Source organism: Wyeomyia smithii, chromosome 2 (genome assembly GCF_029784165.1).
Source record: "Wyeomyia smithii strain HCP4-BCI-WySm-NY-G18 chromosome 2, ASM2978416v1, whole genome shotgun sequence".
Classification (NCBI taxonomy): domain Eukaryota; kingdom Metazoa; phylum Arthropoda; class Insecta; order Diptera; family Culicidae; genus Wyeomyia; species Wyeomyia smithii.
Genome location: NC_073695.1, coordinates 119,041,188 through 119,068,356, shown reverse-complemented (window position 1 = coordinate 119,068,356; position 27,169 = coordinate 119,041,188). Strand labels below are relative to the sequence as shown.

At 35.8% G+C, this 27,169-nt stretch overlaps 1 protein-coding gene across 2 annotated transcripts; it reads right to left on the bottom strand.

The window, feature by feature from the left end:
* Nucleotides 1-24,768, bottom strand: LOC129723919 (protein wech). 2 transcript variants are annotated; one of them, XM_055678417.1, is made up of 6 exons: nt 24,627-24,768; nt 23,763-24,555; nt 4,951-5,151; nt 3,009-4,890; nt 2,797-2,949; nt 1-2,652 (listed from the first exon to the last, which is right to left on the bottom strand). In XM_055678417.1, the coding sequence occupies exons 3-6, from the start codon at nt 5,142-5,144 to the stop codon at nt 2,482-2,484; spliced, it is 2,400 nt and encodes a 799-aa protein (XP_055534392.1). In that variant the 5' UTR covers nt 5,145-5,151; nt 23,763-24,555; nt 24,627-24,768; the 3' UTR covers nt 1-2,481. The 2 variants fall into 2 exon arrangements, with proteins under 2 accessions (XP_055534392.1, XP_055534393.1); XM_055678418.1 differs by having other exon boundaries at nt 3,009-4,887; nt 24,627-24,767.
* Nucleotides 24,769-27,169: the final 2,401 nt, after the last annotated feature.

Genomic DNA, 27,169 nt, shown 5'->3' with positions numbered 1-27,169 from the left:
TTGTTTTTTTTTTTTGAGTTTATCATAAACTATGGATTACAGTTTCACTCCTTTTTTTCTTTGGGTAAATTTATTTCGGTGAGGATTCGGATTAGTTCAATTTATTACATAGCAATGTGTTAAATGTTCAACCATAAAATAGTAGTTCGCACATGTTTAACTTTAATATTGCTCCGCATTTGCATGCTTTTTTGTCAATAATCTATTTTGCTCTAATTTCACGAACACAATATATTTGACGCTAGACAATTTGGAGATTTTTTCATTATCTTTGTATCATCCGTTTACATCCTCAGTCGAACTTCTCAGTCTTACTGGTTTCGATCAGTCAACTTAAAATTAATCTTGCAATTCTTCTTTCTGATTAAGATTTGTGTTTTTTCATTAGCCATCCTTACAAGATCTCCCAACAAACAATTTTGTTAAGGACTGACCTATTTAGCTGTTATTTAGTCAGAATCCACTGACTAGTAGCTTCATAGGCTGTAACTCAACAGAATTTTTTATTGGGCTAGAGTGATGAACTTTCGTTTTGCGATTAAGCTAACATTTACTACATGTCTAGATTGCATTTCAATTGCATTTTTCATTCTCTGCATTCAATCTATTTTTTCCAATCAAATGGTAGAAAGAATCAGGACCTTATATTTAGAAAAAATTAACACACACTTAATATACCTTTGTTTACTGGATTGACTTCGGCTAGAATCGAAATAATTTATAGCGTTTTGGAATTTTCAAAAAAGTACATCAAAGCACGAGAACACATACATTTCGATTAAACATGCTAAATGGTGGTTATGTTTACGCACTAAATGTAATTTACGTTAGAGTGTGTTTCGTATTATTTTATAAATAATAGTCAGGAAAATTGAAATTCCAAACCACCTGGCATGTCCCAGGGTCTAAAGTTTAATTTGATTAAATTACATTACAAAAACGCAGTATAATGCTATGCTAATTTTTATTATCAGTAATTTTCTACCGCTCCGCCATTGTGTGAGATTGTTTCATCTTTTGCGATTCGATTCATTACCAAATTGGTTTTTAATGTCTTTTTGTCTTTGAGATTTTATGGCAACACTTGCATGTTTGATTTATTCCATTTTATAGCGAATTGAATTCATCGTTATAGGTACATTCCGAGCATCCCTAGGAATCGATTGAGAATCGAGACATTCGTTCTATTTTTCTTTCTTTTCAAGAAAATTTCTTCCACACGTTCTACTGGCACTAGCTTCATTTCCAATTTCGCTTTCGTTACACGTGTTATTTCAATTAGGTTTAAACTGTCAGCTTCACTTTGTTTCGCGTACAAAATCACAAGAACAGTGGCTTTTCGTAAATCACCGAGCTTTGCTGCTTATAGTTTGCTTTTCATTATCGTTATCATCTACTGGGTAGTTTTTGAGAATGCTCCTGCATTACTAGCAATAGCTTTGAGGCTTTATTGTGCCAATTAGGAGTTTTCCATTGAAGTATCTTCAGTATTACTGGTTCGAAGGTATTTCTACTTAAGCAAATGAATGCGACTAATATTGTGTAGTGTGAATGAAAAATCGAATTAAGTCATTTTTAATGCTCGTTTTTATCTTCTTTTGTAGAATTTTGACTGGGACATGTTTCTACATGCAACGGTTATACTCACAATATTTTACTAAGTAAACTTTTCAGCTTAAAATTAAACTAAATCACCAACTTGCTTGGCGTAATACTCAAAAAGTAAACTTTAGCTCACTAGCTGCAAAATATACAATTAGGTGAACAGCGTCCATAATAATAGGTATATAATCGATTATATATAAAATTGAAGGTTTAAATGCCTGCATCATGCAAACTAATAATTTTCTTGGAAAATATCTGCTTTAAATAACACTATTCTGTTAATTACTTTAATCTCGTTAGATCCACTATCTTCACGATCTAATGAACAAAGAAAATCGGAACAAAAACAATATGACGGAAAACTGCTTTAAACAAAAATATACATCATTATACAGTACAAGCAATAGATAAAAAATAGTATCATATGTGACATGAACTGGCTCCTTCCTCTTCTTTTCAGTCTTTTGTGCTGCTAAGTCTTTGTGGAAAACATTTTTCTAGCTCTTGGTTGCACGTCGGAAATTGCTTTTCCAGTTGCTAAACCATATATATCAGTCACAGCTCGTTACTTACTAACTTGTACTATGGTTTAGTCAATCATGCTCGTGTCCTTGTACTATTAGAATTACCTACGCAACCTGGTTTCTTGTTTATATCGTGATAAAAAGTGTATAAAAGGTGAGTGTTTACTCATCGTACGTGTGTCAAAACGCTCAGCACAAAAATTGGTTTTCATTCTGCGAGAGGTAGCAACGTGAATGCGTGTAAAATTTGTCTAATCATTAAAAATTTTTAAAATTAAGCCATTTCGTTCGAAAACAAACGGTGGCAAATAAAACAAAATGAAAACAGAAAGTAATGAACAGTTTGCCTTTCCTAGTATATCTGAATAAAAGTTTTTTGAGGACTGCACTGATCACGAGCATCTGGCGATGTTTCGACCATCACTACAAGACGACCATCGGGCAACAATGCAACGTCACTGGGTCGATCCTTCTCATCCATGCCCACCGTAAGTAGATTTTGCGAGGAAGGACGTATTTCCACCTGCAAAATTATAACAAAACATTAGTTAAAAGTCACATATACAGAATTATATATATTATACATAAAGCTATGGTTGTTAGCAAGCGTGCTGAGATAAAGATTTCACAACAATTTGGATTAAACCATTGAAAAAGAAATACTTACGGCCCACAAAAACTCTAATTGTGGTGAAAAGATGAGTACTCTTTGATTTTTCGAATCTGCCACTATTACACGCCCATCGTCATCACAACAAATTCCCGATGGCCGACTAAATTCATGAACCGCTGAACCTTCATGTCCTTTTGCTGCAAGTACCTGTAACAACATTGAAAGTTACAGTTATTGAACATTCTATAGAAAGCATTCATTCAAACCTTTGTTAAAGAACTATCTATTAGCAATAGCCGATGATTTTCAAAATCCGAAATAATAATGTCTCCTTGTGGCGTAAAACACGCACCACGTGGAGTGGTTAAACCTTTTAAATAACGACTATGATTGACTCCATCGAAGCTAAAGCGTGAAATAAACTGTCCTTCCGAGTTAAACAGTTGGATGCGATGATTTCTTGAATCCGTAATCAGTATTTCTCCCTTAACGTTAACAGCGACATCCCATGGATACTGGAACTGACCACAATCTTTACCATAGCTACCAAATTTTAACAGAAATAAACCATTCGGAGAGAATATTTGCACACGATGGTTGTCCTTGTCAACGACGATTATGCGGTTGTGGGCATCAGTACAAATACCAGCGGGCAGGTCAAACTGTCCATTAGCAGTACCCTTCGAACCAAACTTTAGCTTAAACGTACCATCCGAATAAAACACTTGTACCCGATTATTGCGTCTGTCAGCAACCAACACATTTCCATCTTTATCTACAGCAATACCCCATGGACGTGAAACTTGGCCATCTTCATGGCCATCGAACCCGAATGTTGTACTTGGACCGACAGCTGGTTTTGCTGACACATGAGACGAGCATCCGGGAATGCATTGTCCTAACACTGGTGCTCCTGGTACTGGGCCAATCCCAATAGCTGTGGGTGATGAACCAAGAACGGGTTTTGCTGATGGAACTTGATCCCAAGAGGATGATGAACTGGGACGCTGTGCAGGTGTAGTGCTTCTAACAATAGGACGCCGAGTCAGGATATTGCCACTTGGTGGTTGAATGCATACGTTAGAACCGTTGGACACTGAGTTACTACGTTGATTTACTAACAGTACGTCACCTTGCATGCGTATATCTTGAAGAAGTTCAAAATTCGGTGGAACAAAGGTGATAAACTCTTCTTTTGGTTGAAGGTTTTTGTACATTGCAGCAAATTGCTCCATCTGGCTTTCACCAGCCGTAAGTGTCCTTGCTATATCCATACTATTCATGTTACCTACTGAATCTAAAGCTTTGGAAAGCATATCTGACGTCTGAGAAAGACCTGCCAATGCAGCCCGCAATCCAGCCATTTGGTCAGATAGTGAAGTGAGCTTTTGTTGGCGAAACTTATCAACCCGCTCTAACAGTGTTCTCTCGCGATCCTCGGCGGCCAAAATGAAATGCCGCATAGCTTTACGAATTCTTGCTGAAGCTTCCATTGCATCTCTTTCAACCGCTTGCGAGTATGTCACAGCTCGATCAATGCTAGCTTTTATATATTTAGTCCCCAACTTTCCACTTTCCAGTATAGAAATTATTTTTTCTGATGCACCATGTGAGATATTCGATACTGGGATACAAGAATGATCCTTGTGGTCCCATAATGTACATTCCTGGCAAACTATTTTTTTACAATTTTCGCATAGGTAGCGTAGTACTTCTCCATGCACATCACAGTGCGGCTCATTTGCCATTGGAACACTTAGTGCTCCTGGGGCCGACCCAATCGGCGAGATCGTGTGAATTGAGATCACACAGTGATCTTTAGCAAAGTTATTTTTGCTGTGGATGTGAGTGCAGTCCTCACACAATACATCATTGCAGTCTAAGCAGCGACTAATTGCGTGCGTGTCACAGCGTCCACACACTGCACCAACCGAATGAGAGCTTCCATTAGAGGAATTCGTTTGCGGCGAAGTACTCGGTGTCATCTGAGTTCCTATTGCACCAAGAATATCGTTGCTTTGAACGCACGCGTTACTAGTTCCGATCGCTCCTAGTACGTTAGAAAATAACACGTCATCCGGAATACTTATACTATCGCGGTCTAACGAAGTGTTGTGACTGAAATTTGGATTTCCGCTACTACTGCTGCTGAAAGATTTCGATATTAAAATCAACGAATCTTCAAGTTTCCTATGAAATGTTTAATACCTTTGCGGCACCGTTACCGGTCCTGTACTAATCTTTCCTGGGGCATCCCAGCGTGGCAGTGTACTGAACAGGTTCGAGAAAAAAATATGATCATTGGAGTTGAAGTCCACGTTGCTATCACTTTTTGCAGGTGCTGCGCTACTGGACGGTGGTGTTATCTGCATTGATGAAGCACCATTTGATAAAAGGGCCATAGCGGATCTAGAAAATGAAAATAACAGATTCATGTATTCACTATTATGGCACACAAAATATATGGGCATGTACTAGAAACTACATTTAATCAATTTTCTAGCTATTAGCCTCTAGACTGAAATGAGCCGCCAAGAGAAAAATAGTTTTGCGATGCGATTATGTATAACTCACATATTCTTTTTGAACGTAAAAATACATATTAAATAGGGTGACGAGAGGTTTTCTAGTTTAGATTACTTGCCTTAGGGGAAAAGGGGTGTAAATTATCTAATCTGTTTAGGCAATTTAAAGTATCTCGTTGCTTGTGAGATAAAAAATGTATGAAGAGTACAAAACAACGATACAGCTAATACTTCGTAAGGACAATCTAAGCTCGATGTAGGGCCGTCACGGAAGGCTCGATGAATCAAACAAGCAGTTAGGCGTCGTACAGAAATTACGTAACGCATGAAGGATGGGGGGAGGGGGGTTGGGTCTGCGTTACTTATTATGACATAGGGTGGTAGGGGGGGGGGGTAGTTGAGACCGTTACGTAACTCTGATGTTTGCTTAAAATTGCAAATATGGAGGGGGGACAGGTTGTCCAGCGTTACGTAATTTTAGGGGAGGGTAATATCTAAAGTTACTTATCGTTACATAGGGGGGTAGGGGGTCTGAAATCTAGGTTTTTAGCGTTACGTAATTTGTGTACGACGCCTTACCAAATAATAACAAAGTGCGAGGGCTAATATTCTAATGTTGCAGCCAACCATTGGTATACAAGACTACTGCACTAACAGTGGCTCTCGATTAGGGATTCAGACATACGCCAACTCGCTCGTCGAGAACAATACTCAGAGAGAGAGATTTACAGAGAGTGTTGTGAATCAAGCGAATTGTCAAAATCTAAGCCAAACGAACAAGAATAGTAATAGGGATGAGAAATAGCAACTAAACTGGCTATCGATAATTATCGATAATATCCTAATACTATCGATAATTATTGATAGTTCGACAGCTGGAAGCAGATAAAGAAAAACAACAAAATGTTGCTTCCGTTGTGGACAGGAACAATATCGAAAGTTTATTCGCACACATAATTCGCACTTATGCGAAATCTTGTCGTACAAGTTAGAGTGAGCGAAAATAAATATCTCTCAATTTTCTAGCAATTTTAAAGAGGAACTCGTGTGATAGCGAACAATCATTGAAGTCTCTTTCAACAATGGCAAGGCCAATTTTTTTTTTTTCAGTTCTGGCATCATTGTGGAGCATGAATGCCAATGCGAGGAAAATATCAATAACTATCGATAACGCTAAAAGCTTAACGATTCTATCGGTAGCTGGAAACTATCGATACTATCGATAATTATCGATAGGTTTCCCATCCCTAAATGGTAACACCTCATTGAAAGGTATTGCAATCAGACCCTATGAAGGATGTGCTTATTAACAAAATAATGATCAATTGTGGAGAAAGTGTATACAATTTACCGTAAAACGGGGCGAACAGAAACAGTCACTGATATACTTTGCAGTGGACAAAACGTATTGTAATGGCTAGAACTAGAGTGAAAGCTTTAAAACATGGGTCTAGGCTACCTCTATCAAGGGTGTAGCTACCATATCGATAAATAAATAATCCATTCCTTCATTGAAATAAATGTTGCATCAGACGGAGTGGATCCGGTTTATTGTTCCTGTTTTGGACCTTTTTGTTCATAAGTTGTGGCCAAAATGGGCAGAGAATGTACAAAACATATTTCATGCATTCATACATGGAAAATGTGATTGCATTTCTCAAAGCTTCTTGTTTTTGCGTAAAAATATTCGCTATGACGTTGTTTCTTTTTGCCCCGTAAATTTGCAAACCGGGAGTTTTCCATGAAACATAATCAAAAGGTTGATAAATACTTTAGAGCAATCCTCAAATTCACTATGAAAACTTTTAATGCTTTACTACCGACCCAGTACTGCACACGAACAAGCTCAGAATGGAACAAAATGGCTTCCATAGGCAGTTTTTTGGCTTTGAACTCGAGCCTACATTTTGTATTTTTTTTAACAACCTGACAGTAGTACTTCTAACCCATGAATAAGTTTGGATGACTTGTTTACTATTGATTACCTACTAAGAATTTTTTTACATGATTTTTTAATGTTGTCGAAGACTTGTAATAACATTTTTCAAAAATTGGCGGTTTTTCATCGCCTATCTCTCCCTCTCTCTCTTAGTATTCTCAGTCGAGACCAACTGTGAGGCTGAACATAAAAAAAATATTCTTGCAAATTTAGTAATCCTCTGTTTATTCTGATGTGCATTTCAAACCGCATGAGTTTTTCGAAATAAACCTATATACAGTGCGAATTTGATTTTGCAACTATTTTGACAAAAAGAATATATAAAAGTAAATCTATCCAACGGACAGTAATTCACTTGATTCACTGCATCCGTTCACAGAACATAACGCTGACACCAAACTTTGATTTGTACTCTGCTCAATGGATCAGAGCAGGACTATGCACAGCGAAACAGAGAAACAGATGAAATCCAACAAATAAAATATGTTGCATCTGGTTTAATTCTACCGTGATTGTATTATTTCTTCCAATTCACCCCAACGTTATTCTTCTTCCCATCGTCATTAAATATCCTTTTCCTGTCATACTACACACGACTAACTGAAACACCTTTAGAACACCGTTTCCCATATGCACGGCCAGGTAAAAAAGAAAAAGATTGACAATACCATACTATAATCATACCCGCCATAGTATGTTACTTATGACGTTTTAGGTTTGCACATTCAATCTAAATTATGAACTTCTAATGAAATTTAGAAAACAACTAGTCAAATCGTTGCTTAGGGGAAACACTACCGTAATAACCCAACAAACAATTTTGTTGTTGTATTGAGCATTAGTTCAGCCGGAATCCATCTAATAGAAGCCTAACAAGCTATAAATCATACAAAATTGTTTGTTGGGAATTACTCTATCCATATTAGAATTCCTGTAACAGGTAACTTCCTGGTTTGTCTGTGATGTTCCGGAAATCTTTTACTACCATCCAAAAAGTAATCTTTAACTAATATATTCAAAAGACATGTCAAGTTTGCTTTTTCCATACAACACAACTCGATACCTAGCGTAGCCAATACCATTCCGCAAATTTACACATAATTAGCAGAATAAACCAATGATTGTCTAAACTGTATTATTGATTTTTTTTATTAAATGTAAAAAAAATGTTCCAATAGCCTGTAATTGTACTGTACGTAATAGAGTACTACTAGCATGCAAAGCCTGTATTTAATAAACAGAAAGAAAATTTAAAATCGATTCACTAAAATAAACAATTCATCGAATTTGAACCGTTCTCGTGTATCAAATATGCCTGTATATATTAAATTGTATTAGTAAAGTTAGTACAAAATTATGTCAATGAAAAAAGAAACTCAAGCAGACAAATGTAGTTAAACAACAAACACATTTGTTGACTTTCGGAGGCTGTAGATACAAAATGCGTATTTGCTTCTAGAATATCCCTTCGTTAACAGGCATTGGAATATGACCTGCTATAAGCATACTAGCAAAATATTCTACGACCGTCAACACTAACTTCATATTGCATAGCACAACATTGATCTTCCTCTTTACACTACATATGCAACTTTCGTCGCACTTTATACGGGTTGAAACAAGCCGATAGAGAAGCAACAAGAATAATGCAGGGCCTGCCTCAACAATTTTGTCTTCTCATCCACAGTCAACTCATTGCATCCCATGCCTTCAGACTGTATCCTATGTGGCCACATGTGGTTTTAATGTATGTGTGTGTGCAACATAACAAAATATTTTAAAAATGATCATGCCACCATGCCTCTCCCGTGCACTTGAACATTGAATTAAAATTAATTAATGTAGTATCAACCAGAACCAAAAGTTACCTCAACGCAGCGTAAAAATTAAGAAAATTTTACATCTTAAACTCTTGTGGTGCTGATTTCAAACACGAAAAACATAGTTTTGATTTCAAACTAAAACTTATTTTGCGGTATTCCTCATAACTTTCGCTGACGTCGGACGTGGGCTACCACTATCAGTAATTCACACAAAAGTTCTCTCGCCTTTCGCAGCAACGATGTCAAATTAATTTTTGCGGTTTTGCTACACTTTTGCACTCTTCGTTTTAAGTATTCGAACTACACCAAAACTACATGTCCCGTGTAACACACGAAAAAAAAGTGTAGTTTGAAAACACTAACAACAAGTAAAATACTGATATAGGTGAACAAAAAAAAAGTACAAATACTGTCAAAAGTCAGTTTTTTTTTCTCAAAGGTAGTTTTCAGAAATACAAAAACAGGAGAATATATTGTAAAAAATCAAAATTGAAAAATTACTAATTTGATCAAAATGATGTCCAAAGACAGCGCATTACCTAGGTTATCCCTAAAATAAATAACAAAGTGAAAACAACGACTCAGTGACAAAAGAGTATGCAGTGTAAATTTTCTAAAATTTACTGCCTTCGATTCCCCAAACATTCTCAATATAATAACTTCGAAGTGTTCGTATACGCAAATTTGCCTACAAAACATTTGAAAAATCTTTACTGAGCGTCTTAGTAGAGTGATTTAAGAAATCAAAAAAAATTTAAGTTTCCATTGAACTCTACTAGAAATTTTAAAAGTAAATATCGAAAATATTACTAGTCCAGGCTTTCATCTCGACCATCGCAATGTAAGAGACCAGCCCACTAGTCTACCTCCTACGCAAATTTGGCACTATATCGCGAGCATTTAAAATAAGAGGTCGATCAGCTATGGGTACTTTATCAGAAGTTGATGAATTGTGGAGTCAATACCCTAGTTAGATGTTTAGGTGTATCTCATAATGACGCTATGCTCATAAATTCTGTGTTTTGTGTTAGTTACTTTCACTTCAGCAGTTTACCTCGAAAAAATCTGGCGACAAATTATGTGAATTATCCCGAATTAATAAACTATTTTAAGTATGATACGGTGATTACCATATATTTTTTTAATTAAATCCAAAAATATTTAAGTTCAACCAAAACGTTTAAAACAGTCTCGCAGTTGTCGAGAAACGCAAAAGATGAGTAGATTAATAACAAACATCTTTTATTTTTTCCATTTTGAGCTTTAGAGCAAAACCTGTGTTTACCAGTGTCATATTCGCTTATCAATCTACTAACTCGATTTTCTCGACAATGGCCTCGAGCGATTCACTTCATCAGTGGCTTTAAAAGTAGTTGTTTTCGGCTTTGCCTTTCACCTGTAACATTTAAAATGAATATTTTGATATTCGGGAGGATCTTCCGCAGATAATCATAAACTTGTGTCAAAATCCGTCTGAATATACTTATACAATATATATATATTCAAAAATGCTTTATTTTTGACACCTTTTCTGCTACAAAAAGCATCCAATGTTCCCAAAGAAATTTTATTATCTATAATAACTGCGCTGGAACAGGTGCGTATTTTTATTATCTTCATAACAAATGTAATTTACTATAAATACCTTAAGTAGTTTTATTGTAACCATTCCCACCAATGCAGCAGCAAACTCGTGAGTGAAGATTACATATAGGCAAACATTGTGATTACTTCAAGAGCGAAATCTATTCTCTATTTGCAATCTAATCTGAAAGACAAAAATCTATAACATTTCATCAAGAAAGCAAACCAGAAATAAGTGATAATTTGTTTCTGTTGGCCAACATCTAAAATAAACACACACTCACCACAAACTCGAAAAAAAATTTCACGTTCTATGTACATGAAAGTACACACTTTTACAAACTATTCAATGTACATTTTAATCATCATAATCAACCATAACATAAGATGCCTTTCAACTGCATTACTGATTTTTTGTGGGATACAACGAAATATTAACGCGTCGATTTTCAAGTGAACAAATCGCGAAGAATCTAATTATAATCCAACAACTTCAAGCATACGTTGCTTAAAACAGTTGACGAAAAAAGGACAAAACCTAAATTGACGGGACGATGGATAAAACATTGAAATCCTGGTGATGCGCGTACGAAGGAAAATACAAAAAAGTATGCTGCTTGCAAAAGAAAAGGGGCGCTGGTAAATAGTCATTTCCAGAGCTGCGGCCCGTGCACTCAATATTGGTAGTCATTTTTTGGCAGATCGCAGCAAGTCCTTCGAAGAAACATGGTGGGGTCAATGAATCCTAAATCTTTCGCTGTTCTAGAGTTCAAGAACCTTTGGCTGATAAGAGGCGCATGCGTCGCACCTCTGCAATTCGATTTCTTCCTGTTACCTTGTCATCACCCCAAGGCAAAAAGCCCAAAACAGGAAAACGCCGAAAATCGTCAAGGGTTGCAGAGTTTGAAATAAGAATCATTGTAGTGGATAAACCGCTTTAACCGGATTGACTTATGGAGGAAACACGGTTTCCTCACCAATGCTCATTAATCTGTTCTCAATTGCTAACGCTTTTGAACTATAAACCGGTATTTTGATTTTGTAACAAAGTTTTCTTCAACAATTACGGTCGAATATTAATGTGTGTATTCCTAGCCGTAATATAGTTATATATATCAAATTTTCAAATAATTTTCCAAATTACTACCAAATATTTTTTGAAACCAACAACAAATCCAACAGGGCCCGAAAGATACAAGCCTTCCACGATTTCCATGCTCAGTGGAACATCAAGATACCCAGTAAACAACGAACCAGCAATTAAAAAAAACCAAATTAATTTTAATTCTAGAATTTAATTCAGCTCGCAGTCGGCAGCGAGAATAAAAAATTTTCTTTTTGTTTTTAAAATACCTTAAAAATTAAGAGACTAGATTTGACTGGCGCCGTTAAACATTTTTTTTTGTTTTGTGCCGCATCAAATAAATGTTGTGAACAAAAAAAAGCAACAAAATGTAACATAAAATTTCATTAAATAATTTTTGCTGATATTTGAAAGTTAAACAACACTTTTCCCGATAACCTCCCACTTCAAAATCTTTATAAGATTTCTTAATGAATAAAGAATCTATAAAGATTTAAAAAACATAAAACCAAAATAAGTACAACATTTTTACTGCGATGGTAATGATAGATAGTGCAATACACTAGGTCTGCCAACCTTACCTTAGAAAGCTAACCTTCGTTAATGCGAAAAAAAAAATGAGGAACCGCATTTTAGGGCAATGATAACCTAACCACCAAATTTTACATTTTTATCAAATCGAAAGAAAATATAAATCTGTTGTTTAATATGTGCACCATCGAGCTTGTCGTTGTTTGCAGGCCTGAAAAAATGATGACGTATGAAGTTTTAAAGTGTATTAACCAAAATTATTTTCTAAGAGTTGAACTGACCATTTAAGTCTGTTTTAATGTAACAATAGCTCAAAAAACTGCTTCTTTCATAACTCGCGTAGCACAGTAATTTTCGAGTGCAAGCTATAAAAAGTTTACATTGTATGGTTATTATAACGAGTGTCTTGCAACTCAAGTAAAACATTAATGTAACTTTGCAGCAGACAATCTTAAACAAAAAACCTAAATTAATCAACCTAGCGGTCAGACCCAGCCTTTCTCATTCAAACTTTTATTTGTAAAAATAGATTTACATGAACGCTTCAATCCAATAAATGTATATTCACTCTTAAAAAATATTGATGTTGTGATCTATACATATAAAAATGCAATCCGGTCTGTCTGTCTGTCTGATCCATATAGGCTCGAAAATTACCGAACCGATCGGCGTGAAAATTTGTATGTAGGGGTTTTTGGTGCCGATAAAGGTTCCCATGATGGTTTGAGACCCCTCCCTTTTCTGGAAGGGAGGGGTCCCATACAAATGAAACATAAATTTCTGCACAACTCAAGAACAAACCAAGCAAATGAAACCGAATTTGGCATGAAGATGTTTTAAGGGGTAAAAAATATGTCCATAATGTTTTGACACCCCTCCTTCTTTTGGAAGGGAGGGATGCCATACAAATGAAACACAAATTTCTGCACATCTCGAGAGCTAACCAACTAAATGGAACCAAATTTGGCCAAATTTTTAGTGGTAAAAAATATGTTCCATAATCGACCATAGGCAACATTTTGGATTTTAAGATAGCAACTTCCGGTTTCTGGAAATCAGCCTAAAATGGACGATTCCCGTTAAATATGAGTATCTCCGGAACCAGAAAGATGCACAGAAGCTAAAAATTAATCACAGACACCATCTTGAATTTTAAGATGGTGACTTCCGGTGTCTGGCAAACAGCCGGAAATGACCAAATACCATTCAATATGAATGTTTTCGGAACCAGAATTACGCCCAGATGACAGAAATTGATTTCACAGGCAATTTTAAAGTTCAAAATGACGACTTTTGGTTTCTGAAAAACAGCCCAAAGTGACCAAATACCACCCAATATGAGTATCTCCGGAGCCAGAATGTTGCAAGAACACCACTATGAATTGTAGGATGGCAACTTCTGGTTTCTGGAAGCAGCTGAAATCGACCACACATCCCATTTTGGATTCTAGGTTGGCGACTTCCGGTTCCTGGGAAACAGCCGAAAATGATCGAATAACACCCAATATGGGTGTTTCTTCAACCAGAATGACGCTCAGAGGCTAGAAATTATCTCAAACACCATTTTGAAATCCAAGATGGCGATTTCCGGTTTGTGAAAAACGGCCTAAAATAACCAAATACCATCCAATATGAGTATAACTGGAACTAGAATAATGCAATGAGCTAACAATTGTCCTCAGGCACCATTTTGAATTGCTAAATGGCAACTTTAAGGAAACAGTCGAAAATGACCGAATAATACTCAAGATGAATATTTCTGTAATCGAGATGATGCATAGAAACCAAACATTGACCCTGGACACCATTTTGAATTTAAAGACGACCACTTTTAGTTTCTGGTGTATTTCCGGTGTCAGATTGATGCCAGAAAATCTGCTAAAAATGACCGAATACCACCCAATATTAATATATTCAGACTTAAGGCGATGTACAGAAGCCAAAAGTCGAGGATATTGTCATTCGATAAACCCAATCATTTCAAACGATTTGTTATTTGATTTGATCTTATCCTATGGCCGATTCGTCGTGCATTTGCAGACTTTTAACACATCGCAAGGAATCAATTAAATTGGAACGTTCTAATAGTACGATACCACATTTAAATTATGTTGAGGCCACATATATCGATCAAAGCTGGTATAGTTTAAAATAGTCTTTGAATTTCTTCGCTTTCCATAACTTTTGAGCCACATATCAAATTGTTATGAAGTTTGTTATTTGTAAGTTCGAGAGATGACTCGTTCGTATGACACTAGTTATGTTCAAATAAGTCATGTAATCTTTGAGATAATAGACTTCCGTTGTTTTATTAACAATTTAATACATAACGGTTGCTTAAGTTCGATTATAATTGAATGAAATGGGAACGTATAGGGCAGCCAAACTTTTAAACCACGTGTTCAATCATAATTCATCAGTTACCCCTTAACTAGCTCGTTCATTTTACATCAATATTGTTCAAATCGGTTGTGTAGTTTCTGAGATAATGAAGTTTCGTGATTTTCACATTGCGATACATTACAGACGAAATTACAGTCCGCTTACAGTAAAATTCAATAGGGTGTTATGAGGCAGCTATACATTTCATTTGACACTAATTTTGAGGAAATCGGGTCAGCCATCTTTGAGAAAAGTGAGTGAGTCCAAGTAGTCTTCGGAATATGTTCCTTTTCATAGCCTGATTTCACATTTTTAAACATAACAGGCAAAGTAATAGTCCGATTGCAAAACAAATCAATAGGGTCTTATGGGGCAACTAGACCTTCCATTTGACACTGATTTTATGAAAATCGGTCCAGCCATCTCTGAGAAACATGAGTGAGATTAAACAGTCTTCAGAACACGTTTCTTTTCATAACTTTTGAACCACACGTTCAATCTTCATAAAATTCAAAAGTGAAGGGTTTTTAAGGTAGCTCGTTCATTTGAAATCAATTTCGTTCAAATCGGTTGTGTAATTTTCGAGATAATGATGTTTCGTGATTTTCACATTTTGATACATAACCTCTAAACTAAAAATCCGATTACAATACAATTTAATAGGGTCTTATGGGACAACAAGACCTTTCATTTGCAATTAATTTCATGAAAATCGGTCCAGCCATCTCTGAGAAAAGTGAGTGAGAATAAAAATCTGCACATACACACACACACACACACACATACAGAAAATGCTCAGCTCGTCGAGCTGAGTCGAGTGATATATGCCATTCGGCCCTTTGGAGCACTTTTATACTTTCGGTTTTGCAAGTGATTGCTATACCTTTCTAGGAGAAAGGCAAAAAGCTATAACAGTACCACGGGCAAAAGCATTGATGTTGATCTTAATCAGACTTCACAACTGTATTGTAGCACTGTTACTGAAATTCAATTAAAATTTAGAGTTAATAACAAAATATAATAAATTAATTATATATAATGAAAAAATATTCTTGAGAACATTAAGTAACTTTTCTAAAGAGTGTAACAAAAAAGGTAAAAAACTAATTATTGCTAAAATATCTAAAGCGCAAGAAACAAGGCGCGAGAAACTAACAACTAGCGTGAACAACAGATGGTGTTCAGCATTCATCCGTCTACAAGTTTTTTCCTTCAATTCTGAGCACTTCCATGCTACGCTTTTTTCATTATTTTCTCTTCCTCCAGGAATTCATTGGTTCTCTGCTTTTTATTCTACCACACCAAACAGAAATCACATTGACAACATGAAATCATTACAACATAGTAGCCTACTTAATGAACGCTCACAGAGTCACAGTACAATAATGTAGATGATGTTGGTGAAAAAACACACAACCGTACTGTAGGTAGGTAGATATCGGTTTCTTGTGCACATCCGTTTTTTTTCTGGAAACGCTTGCACAGGGTGGAGTGGCCGGCCGGTTGCGGAACATCTTGACGGCAATTGTACGCGTAACCAGTAAAGAGTTCCGTGACCACTAAGGGAAAGGCCGATAGATGGAGAAAATGAATGAAATGAAAAGAAAATAGTGTGTTTAGTAGTAGGTATTACGAGAATCTCCTTTTTTATGAATATTTCAGGAAAAGTCGTTACTCGGCAGCGACATGTTGAATCTTAGTAATGAAAGATATACCTATTTTTTATTTTTTTTAAATCTATCATTTTAATGCACTTGTCAAGTCGATGGTTTTGGAATGGCATGATCCTCTCACAAACAACCCAACCGATCTAAATACCGCGAGTTTTTCCGAGGCGACATCTGAATTTATAAAGCTAAACATTTTCCAAACCTGGTGATTGGCACAACAATAGCGAAAGTCATATTTTGGCCCACCCGTGAACATTTCACGCATCTTATTCGATAAATTCAATGAATATTAGTAAACAATGTATGCACCATTGTAACAACATATCTAAGAAGAATATTCCATTTTAGTTTTCGGTAAATTACTCACTCTAGGTAGCATTTTTTTGAATGCAGTTCACAAATATTCAAAACCGTGGCATGGTTAACCCAAAGTCAAGAGGAAGTGGTAATATTCAATTCAACTTTCGACAGCTATTGTCACCAATATGTATGCTTTTGAAACAGTTCTTTTTTTGTAATAAGGCTGATACAAATTTTGAATAGTTTTTAAGTCCACGGTTATCAAAGTTAGCTGAAGTAAGGGTGAAAAAAACACTGAGAAAAAAAAAGGAATAGCTTTCATAAAAAATTGTGGGCAAGTTACGACATTTGTAACGTGCAGAAGTGTGTTGAAAAATGTCACATTATTAACATTATTAATCATTTGGCTTGCCTTTTGATGACACTTTCACTGTCACTTGACTTGTTTTTTGCTAACAAAACGGCTTGCTTTAACAAAACGGCTTGAACTTTTTTTTCTCCTCCTTCCAATTTTCAACATTTTTGAGCGGGGGGGGGGGGGGTGACATAAAATGAAAATGAAATTTGTATCGGCCTAATATCAAAAAAATATTATAGAAACCGTTTCTATACTCTAACAAGTGAAAAAAACTTAAAATAGTAGTTCAACGCATGGCCGAAATATGTGTGGTTCTGTCAGAAGCGAACACGTTTTGGCCATGCCAAGTTTTGACAGTCCATTGTTTACCATTCGACCGTTACGCGCTGGACGGAGATGCAGCTTGTAGCATTTTACAGGTAACTATTTCTTAGTTTATTACATTTCACTATATGAAACTGGCTGCAAATGCATGCAAAATAGATATTTTCAGATACCTAAAAATTAAAAAAACTTCACGGCAGAAGGATATTCTCGTCAAATCCACTATTTTTACTCTAAAAAGATCCATAATGATCTAAATTATGATCAGTCAAAAATATTTCAACACACGATTCTAAATACAGAGGTGGTCCAAAATGTGTTTAAAGCACTTCGTAGAAATTTTGATATTTTTAGGATATTTTCCAATAAATAGCATTGTTGAACGATGCTTAGCTCTTAACAATGGTATCATAAAGCAGGTATTTATGTTCAAAAAATCATGTTTTTTTAATAAATTGTGTGATCATTTCCAAAAGCCGGCCAAAATACCCCTGTTACCCAATTCTATTTCATCTGGTTCAGGGCCAACCTGCAAAAAACTGGGTACCAGCATCGCTTGCGTCAGAATCGATAAGTGGTGGTTGAAAATGTATGGAGTTTGACAGCCACACGAGCACCCTGTTGACATTATGGTGCAGAGAATAACATGGAGCCTAAAGCTGAAAGGTATTACTAGGTAGTGAGTTTTATCATGCTGTTAGGAATTGATAATATTCGATGTGATAAACCTTTTTATATTACATCGTTCAGATTACAAAAGGGACTGCCGCAGGAACTGCCTGCATTATGCCGCAGGAACTGCCAGACTGTATTTTTCATGCAATTGAAACCCGGACTAATCAAACACAAACAATAAACAACAAACAATTGGTCTAGTAGTTTAAATCACATCGCTAGCTAAACTGCCGTTCAAATCATAGTAGTCCCATGATCTACACAAATTTTATGGACGCTGGGACAACTATGCTTTGAACGGCAGTAGATTATTTCATATTTTTCTCATTATTATCTGTACTATCCATTAGCATCTATTTATCAAATAGATATTAATACGATAAATTTATAAGTTGAGAGGGATTGACTTCTATCGTTACGGTAACATAAAGAAAGTGTCACAACATAACAATCATATCGAAACTAGAAAATTTTCTACATATCCTTGCTTTTTATTTTTTTTGCTTACTATTGCATTCTCATTGTTTTCAAAAGAATAAAGCAAAGCCTTGGTGCTACATTCCGATTCGGAACTCGACCTTCTGTTTATTATACACAGATTACGCAGCCGACTGTTAAGGTGAAACGGGACGATCAACTCGAATTTTGCAATCTAATTTTCTCTTGATTTATGAAGACTACGTACATGCAACTTATATTAATTGTTTTCACAACTGTTGCATGCCTGAAGTAGCAATATGAGTGCTGTTTATTTAGTGAAAGCCGATTTTTTTACGCTCAAACTACAAAAGTAAAAAAAAACTCTAACCTCAAAATTGTATAGGAAAAGACCACAATCCCGTTTCACCTTAAGTGTACAGGACAATTGCGGGGCTAGCTCTACGATCCTACTGACACTATTAGTCTCTCCCGAACCGGGACTCGGGCCTACGACGACTTGTTAGGCCAGCATCGTACCTCAAGACCAGCTGGGGAGGCAATTCTAGGTGCATTGCAACCGAATTTGCTTTTGACTTTACATCATTTCTCAATTGAATTCCCGGTACAATACAGATCAAACAAGCCAGTAGTCGTATGTTCGAGTCTCGGTTCGTCCATTTATATGGCACGTTGTTAAACACCTTGATGTGTAGATGGTTGTATTACTTGAATCAACCCTTAGTATTGTTAGTAGGTAGCATTTATTACATATTATATCCAACTAAATTTCTACAAACATAACAATGATTTGCAATAACGTACAATTGTTTGATGGACCATCGCGCAAGTTTCCTCGAGAAGCGAGCGAGCAATACTGCTATTGACAATCTCAGTTTCAGTTATATGCAAAAACTCTGTAAGGTTTGTAAATTTAGTTTGATAGAAATAATTTTTAGCCGCAAAATGGTCAGAATAGTCTGCTACCCAACTTAATTATGAAGACAGTATACAGTATGCCCCTAACTACTACTGCACACTTTACCAAAAAACAATGCAAAATTTAGTCAAGGAACTACCGTACAGAACGCACCAGCGGGGCACAGTGGTCGGAAAGGCCTGGAATCAGGGCGAAATTAATAACTACTAAAGGTTGCCTCCTATATGAACAATGTCTTCTCGAGTGTTGATCCTGAAATTATTGGCCATCTTTTGGTAAAGGCTATTTAGTTCAAAACTTCACCGCTAGGGCGGCGCTGTCGCCAACTTCTCAAGGAAGCAAAATAGAAAGATAATGTCTAAAGGTAGTTTTTAGAGAATATTATTTTGAGAAACTCTTCCTTGGACGTGAAGTTAGTACCTACATGATGTATTTTTTGAGAAATTCAGCGATTAATCCCAAAAAAACATGATATATGGTGATATATGGTCGAAGAAAACACTCCAAAAATATCGAATTTCACAAGCCAGAGATATCAAACAAAGCTTAGGTAAGTAACGGCTATCAAGATTTGAGTAGTTCGAATTTCAATTACATGAGTGGCGCTCTAAGCTAACACTGCTTGCTAAAAAATGGCCGCTGGCGTATCGCACGATCGTTTTTGTTTTTAATATTGTGAATGTTTCGGCGAAAATTGCCCACAAAACTTTTATGTTCCTGTTTCTATGAACACGAGGGAACGTCCTAGTCTTTGAATGAGCGCGGGTAACGGCGGGGATACTATTTAAAATGCAACTTAAAGTCGGAGTTCTACGTATTTCATCATACTTATTTTGTGGAGTGCTTATTTCCATAAAACAACTTCAAGAAGGATATTAAAGTTGTAAGAATGCTGGAGTAAGGCCCTATTATAGATTCGAAACCATTGTAAGATTCATTACAACTTCTGCATTCTGTAATACATCACTTTGGTAAACAACATGAAACAGAGAAGTTGTGAGTACACAAAAAGCCTGCTTTTTCAACTAAGTTAATTGCATGACAACACAAAAAATCCGAACATTCTGATGCATTTTCACATAGTTCAAACCTTGCAAAGATGATTGCCGAAGAGTGCCTGCTCGATGCATTAAGTTGAAAAATTAACTTTTTTCCGACTATTCGCAGTTCCAGACCACTGCAGTGCACTGTGCGGGGTAAGATCGTACATGCTACTTATTTTAGTCATTATGGTGCACTTTCTGGTATGAAAACTGAATAGCGCAGGGTTTAGGAGCGTTTCTCGCTTGAAAATGCGTTGCGGCACTAGCTTTGAAAGCCCATAACTTCTGAACTAAAAATAACACTAACTTGAAATTTTCAGGAGAATTTCGAAATTTTATCAAACGTGCTTGTAATGTTTGTCAGATTCTGCAGTGCCCCAGAACATATTTTTTCAACATATTGTTTTAAATATTGTTTTAAATAGTCAAACAGTTTAGATTTAGATGTATTAAAGAGATTATTCAAGAAAATATTCTCATTAACTACCGCTTAGGATACATCTGCTTTGAAAATTTCATCAAATTCGATGTAATAGTTTTAGAGATATGTCTGTTTAAAAAGCGATGTCTAATTTAAAAAAAAAATATTGACCTAAATTTCAAATGACAATAACAACTTCAAAACTTACTCAGATTCAATAAAAATTGTAAAATCAACTTGCCGAGTGAAACTCTTGAAGTTTTTAATACTTATTTGAAAAAATTAGACATCGCGATTTTTAGTGATCCGTTTCACGAATTCTGATCCAGTATCGTAGGACACAACTATTGAAAAAATAATGCTTTGAAAGCATATACTTTTCATTGTGATTTAGCAACAGTTACCGTTCAAGGGGTGACATACCTTTTTGCTGGAGAAAAAAATGGAACTCTTGAACTTTGAACAATACCGACAACTTTAATGACGTAGGTATAAAAAAACTCTGATTATCTAGCTGTCTTACGAATATATGCAACACTTTTCATCGCAGGCGAATCTTTGAATATACATCAATCAAAAAAATTAACCTAAATTGTCGCAATTCAGGCGCTATTTGTGTACTGAAGAAAACACCCTGCACATTACATGTAATTTGCCTAGAATAGGCTAAGTGACTGAAGTGGTTGCCCTCGATTGGGAACTTGAATTGAATATTGTTAAAGAACAGAGAAAAGGATAGTGTTGATATACTTATGTTTGTTTTTGTCTCAATACTCTTCGAAACTGCATAAGCTGCCTAAAAAAGGTTTCCTACCCTACATTAAAGTTATACTATAAAAAAATAGTACAAGTGTTCGACAATAAAGGATTGGTTTAAAAATATATCTACGATCAGTGAAGTTATGGCCGTTTCCCCGAAACACTTTTCAAAAGGGCCTGCGATGTTTGCGATGGAGATTCAGCAGGTCAACTGAACTCATTGACTTACAAAGCAAAGCCTTGGTGCTACATTCCGTATCGGAACTCGACCTTCTGTTTATTATACACAGACTTCGCAGCCAACTGTTAAGTGTACAGGACAATTGCGAGGCTAGCGCTACGATCCTACTGACACTAACAGTCTCTCCTGAGCCGGGACTCGAACCTACGACGACTGGCTGGTTAGGCCAGCACCGTACCTCGAGACCAGCTGGGAGACTTACACACGGGGTAAAAAAATTGGATATAGCTCAAATTTCTATGAAATTGTGGGCAAATGTCCGTAAGAAGTTGTACTTTAAAACAGAGCAACAAAAATTAATTTTTTGGGAAAATCAGACAGTCCTCATCAAAGAAATATTAAAATTCCAGGTGTAGACGTCAGGGAAACATTTATTTTGATCGAAATGAACATTTTAAATGTCGTGAAATCAGGAAAGAATACATTTCATTGTTTTTAAACAATCTTCGTGCCCTAACACTGAACTTTTTCTTATGGATCAGCATTTTTTGTAATTTTCAGTTGCTTTGGCGATATTTTTCATAATTTACACCTAATAAAGTTCTTTTGAACTTAAATCGAATTTTTTATGTATTGTCTCTGCATCCTGACATGTTTTTTTATTTTCTGATTGTTGGTGCTCTGATGCTTCATAATACAATTATTTTGTAATTATGTTTCTAGCCATTTTTATTTTCATTTTTGACATCCTGTCAACTCCTATCGCACACATTCTATTATAACGATTGAATTAAAAAAATCTGAAAATGGGATTGTTGTTTATTTTAGAAAGTAGTATAAGTGGCACGCCGACCGCCGCTGAGGCAAAATGTTCCTTACGCCGCCGCCGCTGCCGATGATATGGTCTAAACTATTCAATCGCATTTCCATTACACTCCTAAAAATGTATTCAAGTTTTGAAAAAAGGGAATTTCAATATGTAGTGAACAGTTTAGAATTGTTTAAGTATGACAACCTATAAGTAAAATTGTTTAACATGAATATGATCAACAGGCATGTGCGCGACTTTGTTCAATAACGTGAAAATTTAAGCGACATAAATGTTTGTTCATAGCTATCATAATAATCTAATAAAATTAAAAAATGGGTTCAACAAAGGTTGAAAATTAATCAATTGTTGTTACTGTCGAGAAAAACAAGCCATTTTTTCAGTTAGATCTAAGAAAGTATTTTTATAAATAACTTTTAAACTGAAGCAACCAATTACGATACTGTAACTGTAAATGTAGGTAATTGATAGCGCTCAAATTGGTCCAACTATTGCTATTGACACAGTATACTTTTTGGGGGATCACTAATAATTTTGATGTTTTCCTAAAATTTTATTTCTTCCGACGGTTAAGCAACGAAAAACTCTTCTATATGAAAAATAGTATAAGTATTTTGAGAAATAAAAACATTAAATTTTTTATGTTCACTTTGTATATTGTTACATTTACATTGAAAATCAAGAAGTTCATAGAGCTAATTTGTGTTTAAATTCAGCTGTTGTTAAATCAACATTTAGGTAGCTTCAGTTAAATTTGCACATTATTTACAAATGTAGGTACTAAACGCATCCTACCATTTTCTACGTCGTTTCATGAAAAAGTAGGTGCCTCTTCTTCGAACTGCCTACACGATAGTTTTTTTTTTCATCTGACTTTTTCCGCTTTAATTCATTTATGTATGTAGTGGATTTGTGTGAGTGCATGTTTACACTATGAAGAATGCGTGGTAGGAGAGTGGAAAAAGCTAGTAAAGTGCCTTTAACGAAGGAAAATGTAGTGTTGTGGATACAAGAGCGGAAAGCAAGTCATAGATACACGGTTCATGATACATTCATAGAAGAATAGCACACAGCAGAATATATCAACCACATAAAGGAGAAACGTAAAACTAAGATAAAGAACTAATGTGAGCCGTACATTTTCTCATCTGAAACATTTTTGTACACCTACAACTGCATACGATGTTATTCAAATTATACACATATTATTGTTGAAAATAAGCTACGTTACTTACCTTATCACCCGCTCGAAACTTGATAAGCTATAGCCTTATCTTACAATCGAAGATTTTATCCAACAAAGACCACACTTTCACCTTTGCTTTTTTTACACAACGAAGATAAACAGAACTAGCATAAATTTTCTCTCAAACTATTTCTAATGTATAAAACCACTGTTATCTCATAATTTGGAATACTTTTTTTTTAGATCATCAATATACACTAAATTATCAATTGACAGTTTATTACAATAAAAACAAATATCAATTTCAGCCAAACGGATGCCAGCTACGTCTTTGAGCTTTTGAATAAACTCGCGTCAACATCTGCACCGCTGAGGAAGGGATATAAAATGCATCAACGGGCCCTAAAACTTCACTACAATTCGATCCCTTCTCCCTTTGCTTCGCCGTGTCCCTTTTTCAGAACTCCTTCTTTATCTTACTGCTGGTCATAATCTTCTCAACATACTAATACATTCACAAACATCACACAACAATGACAGTAGCAATAGCAAAATAACCTGCGAACTATCCGTTTCTAATACGCAGAAACCTAAAATGTCTATTCAACTTGGAACGAAAATATACACTAATTCAGCTGCGGCCTCTGTCCCGGTTTCATACCTCGGTTCGCATAAGTTGAAAACTGCTTTTCCCCGTTTCTCCTTTCTATTTGCTTTACTTTCTCCTAAAGTGTACCTATGTTGGTTATACCTTGGAGAACTCACTCACACACACCCACTTTGTTTTGGTTGAATTTCCTTTGAAGAATAGAGGGGCTGAAAGTAATGTTCTTCGCACATACCTGGTAAGGAATTATTGCTGTAATTTGTTACCTGAATCAGAAATGTTTCAAAAATGCTATGTAATTCTCACCCGTAATTGAAAGCACTGCAAAAGAATCACTAGCGTCGAAAACGCGTAATGAAAAGCCACATTCAAAAATATTGCATACATTTGGGTAATTCGCGGTTATGAGGTTTCTTGCTAAACGCTCAAGCTGAAGCTTTTTAGCTATTGAATCTCGTGTCGTTAGGGTTTCCAACTTAACGCAAAGTTTTAGTAATCTTAAAGATATAGAATATGGACGTTCCATCCTGGACAAATTGGTTAACAGATGATAGTTTCCCCTCAGTTTGTTTACGACCGTATGCAACATTCATACGAGAAGAGAGAAACGAACTAACTCGGAAATGATATTTCTGAATTTGTAGGAGTTGTTTTAAAGGAAAATAAGAAAATGAAATTTCCATACTTCCTTACGACATTAATTTGTATGTAAACTAGAATAAGAGTTGATAATTATCTCAATTCAAATGACAATCTTTATGTAATTACTCCGTTCGTGGGACAATTCCATACATTTTTCACAATTTTCCAGTTGGCCAAACGCGATACCTGCATAGAGTGTAGTTGAAAAAATACTACAAGGTAGGTTTAAAAAAAAAATTGTTTTTCGCTCGACTTTTTTTTTTCATTTGTTACCATTTACATTCACTTTATTACGAAGACAGCTAGTATACGTATATAATTTGTTAAGTTAAAAATGAAAAAATATTATCTAACAATATTCAAATGTAAAATAAGATTCAGAATAAATCTTGGTGAACGGATAAAAAATTCACAAGCATTCGTCGCCGGCTCTTGCTCTTCAATAAATTTGTATTTTTAGGAATGCACTCTTTCGATATTATGTCGGGCACGATTATTCAGTGAATATCGAAGATAGAATGAAATAAAAATAACTTTTAACTCATCACCGCTGCAAAAATGTTCAGTTCTTGTTGAGTAATTTATGGGAAACATATTCATGAGATAATATTTTAATCACCATCAGCAGCATTCGTACTGTGTCAAATATACTATCATTGATTACCATTAGCAGCAGCATTGCAGTTTTTCCTCGATTGCACACGAATATAAATGTATGAATAAAAGTGATCCGCTGCACTGCGGCACTCTGCTCCACATATACTGTGCGGTATTGTTGCTTTCATCAGCATGTTTTCTTTAAAAAGATCAGCGTATAGCTCTAACAGCAGGTTTAGAAATTGTTTAAGTAAAAGGGTTGTTTTAAACTCTTCTAAATATCTTTACCTTCAAGACATCAGATTAGTCTAAGTTCATGGCAGCAAACATAAATTTACCTATTGGAACGGGGAGACACCTTACCTATTGGACGAGGGAGACAGAACAGACATTCATGTTCATATAAAGAAATTTGAAAATCGTGTGTAAATATTTGAATCCAAATACATTAATACACTAACGACATCTGTCTTGTGGTGCCCCAGTTGCACTGCATAAATATCGCTGTATCGATATTTTATCGATATCTGCGCTTGGTTTTTAAGCGACACGAGCGCCACAAAGCGGGAGCATTACCACTTACTGTTAAATGACGGTTGCAAGTTTTTACACATCTTTTGAAAATAAGATGAACGTCTGTTCTCTGTGGGGGAGACTCTGTCATTTTGTTTATATTGATACAGAGAATATCACAGGGAATGGTTGATATCCATTCACATCGTCTGTGCTAGAAATGCTCGCATGTGATTGGTTCATTTTTCGCGTAAATTTGTCCTTGAAAGTTTTTATTAATTTTTACCGCAGAGCAATAAAATAATAATGATACCTAGCGTATTACAAAATTCTCCAACATTTTATCCATCCAACAACAATAGGTTATTGTTATCGCTAGTGTCGCTTTAAGTAAGCGTGCACATTCATTATCAAAGACAAAAACCGTCAGTAATGCCGCTGATGTTAATTTAAGCCAGCGCGCACACCCATTAGCAAAGACAAAACCCGTTTTACGAAAAGAAGTTAGTAGGCAATCAGCTCACATGGGGGCGCACGAGTGTATCGTTCCAAATAAGGACGAAGATTTTTCAGGATTTTTCTTCGGAGAGGCACGTCTGTTTGTCTGTGATAATAGCATAGCCCATGTGGTTATGCTATTATCACAGACAAACAGACGCGCCTCTCCGGCTAGCGGCATTATTGCCTAATAAGCAATATTTCACAATGATCGTTATTTTTCAGGTCGATGAAATCGTCATCGACTGGCACGTCTGTTTGTCTGTGCTTTCATTATCATCTGAAATCTGACCCGCATAATCAATAACCATAAACGGATGATAATCCATATGGTTTAACGATACCCCATACAGTCGGGACTATATCCCGAACTAATCTGCCGGTACCCAGATAACTGTTCCATAATGAAAAACAACATATTGAGAAAACGGCGATTCAATGTTATCCTTGAATTTTCGGATTTCCAGCAATTACATTCAGAACCAACGACCATAACAGTTTCATGGCAGCACAAGTTTATCATTGAGAACAAAAAACCATAGGTGGAACTGGTTTTACGTTATATAACTTGAAAAAAAGACAAAATGGGACAAAATATG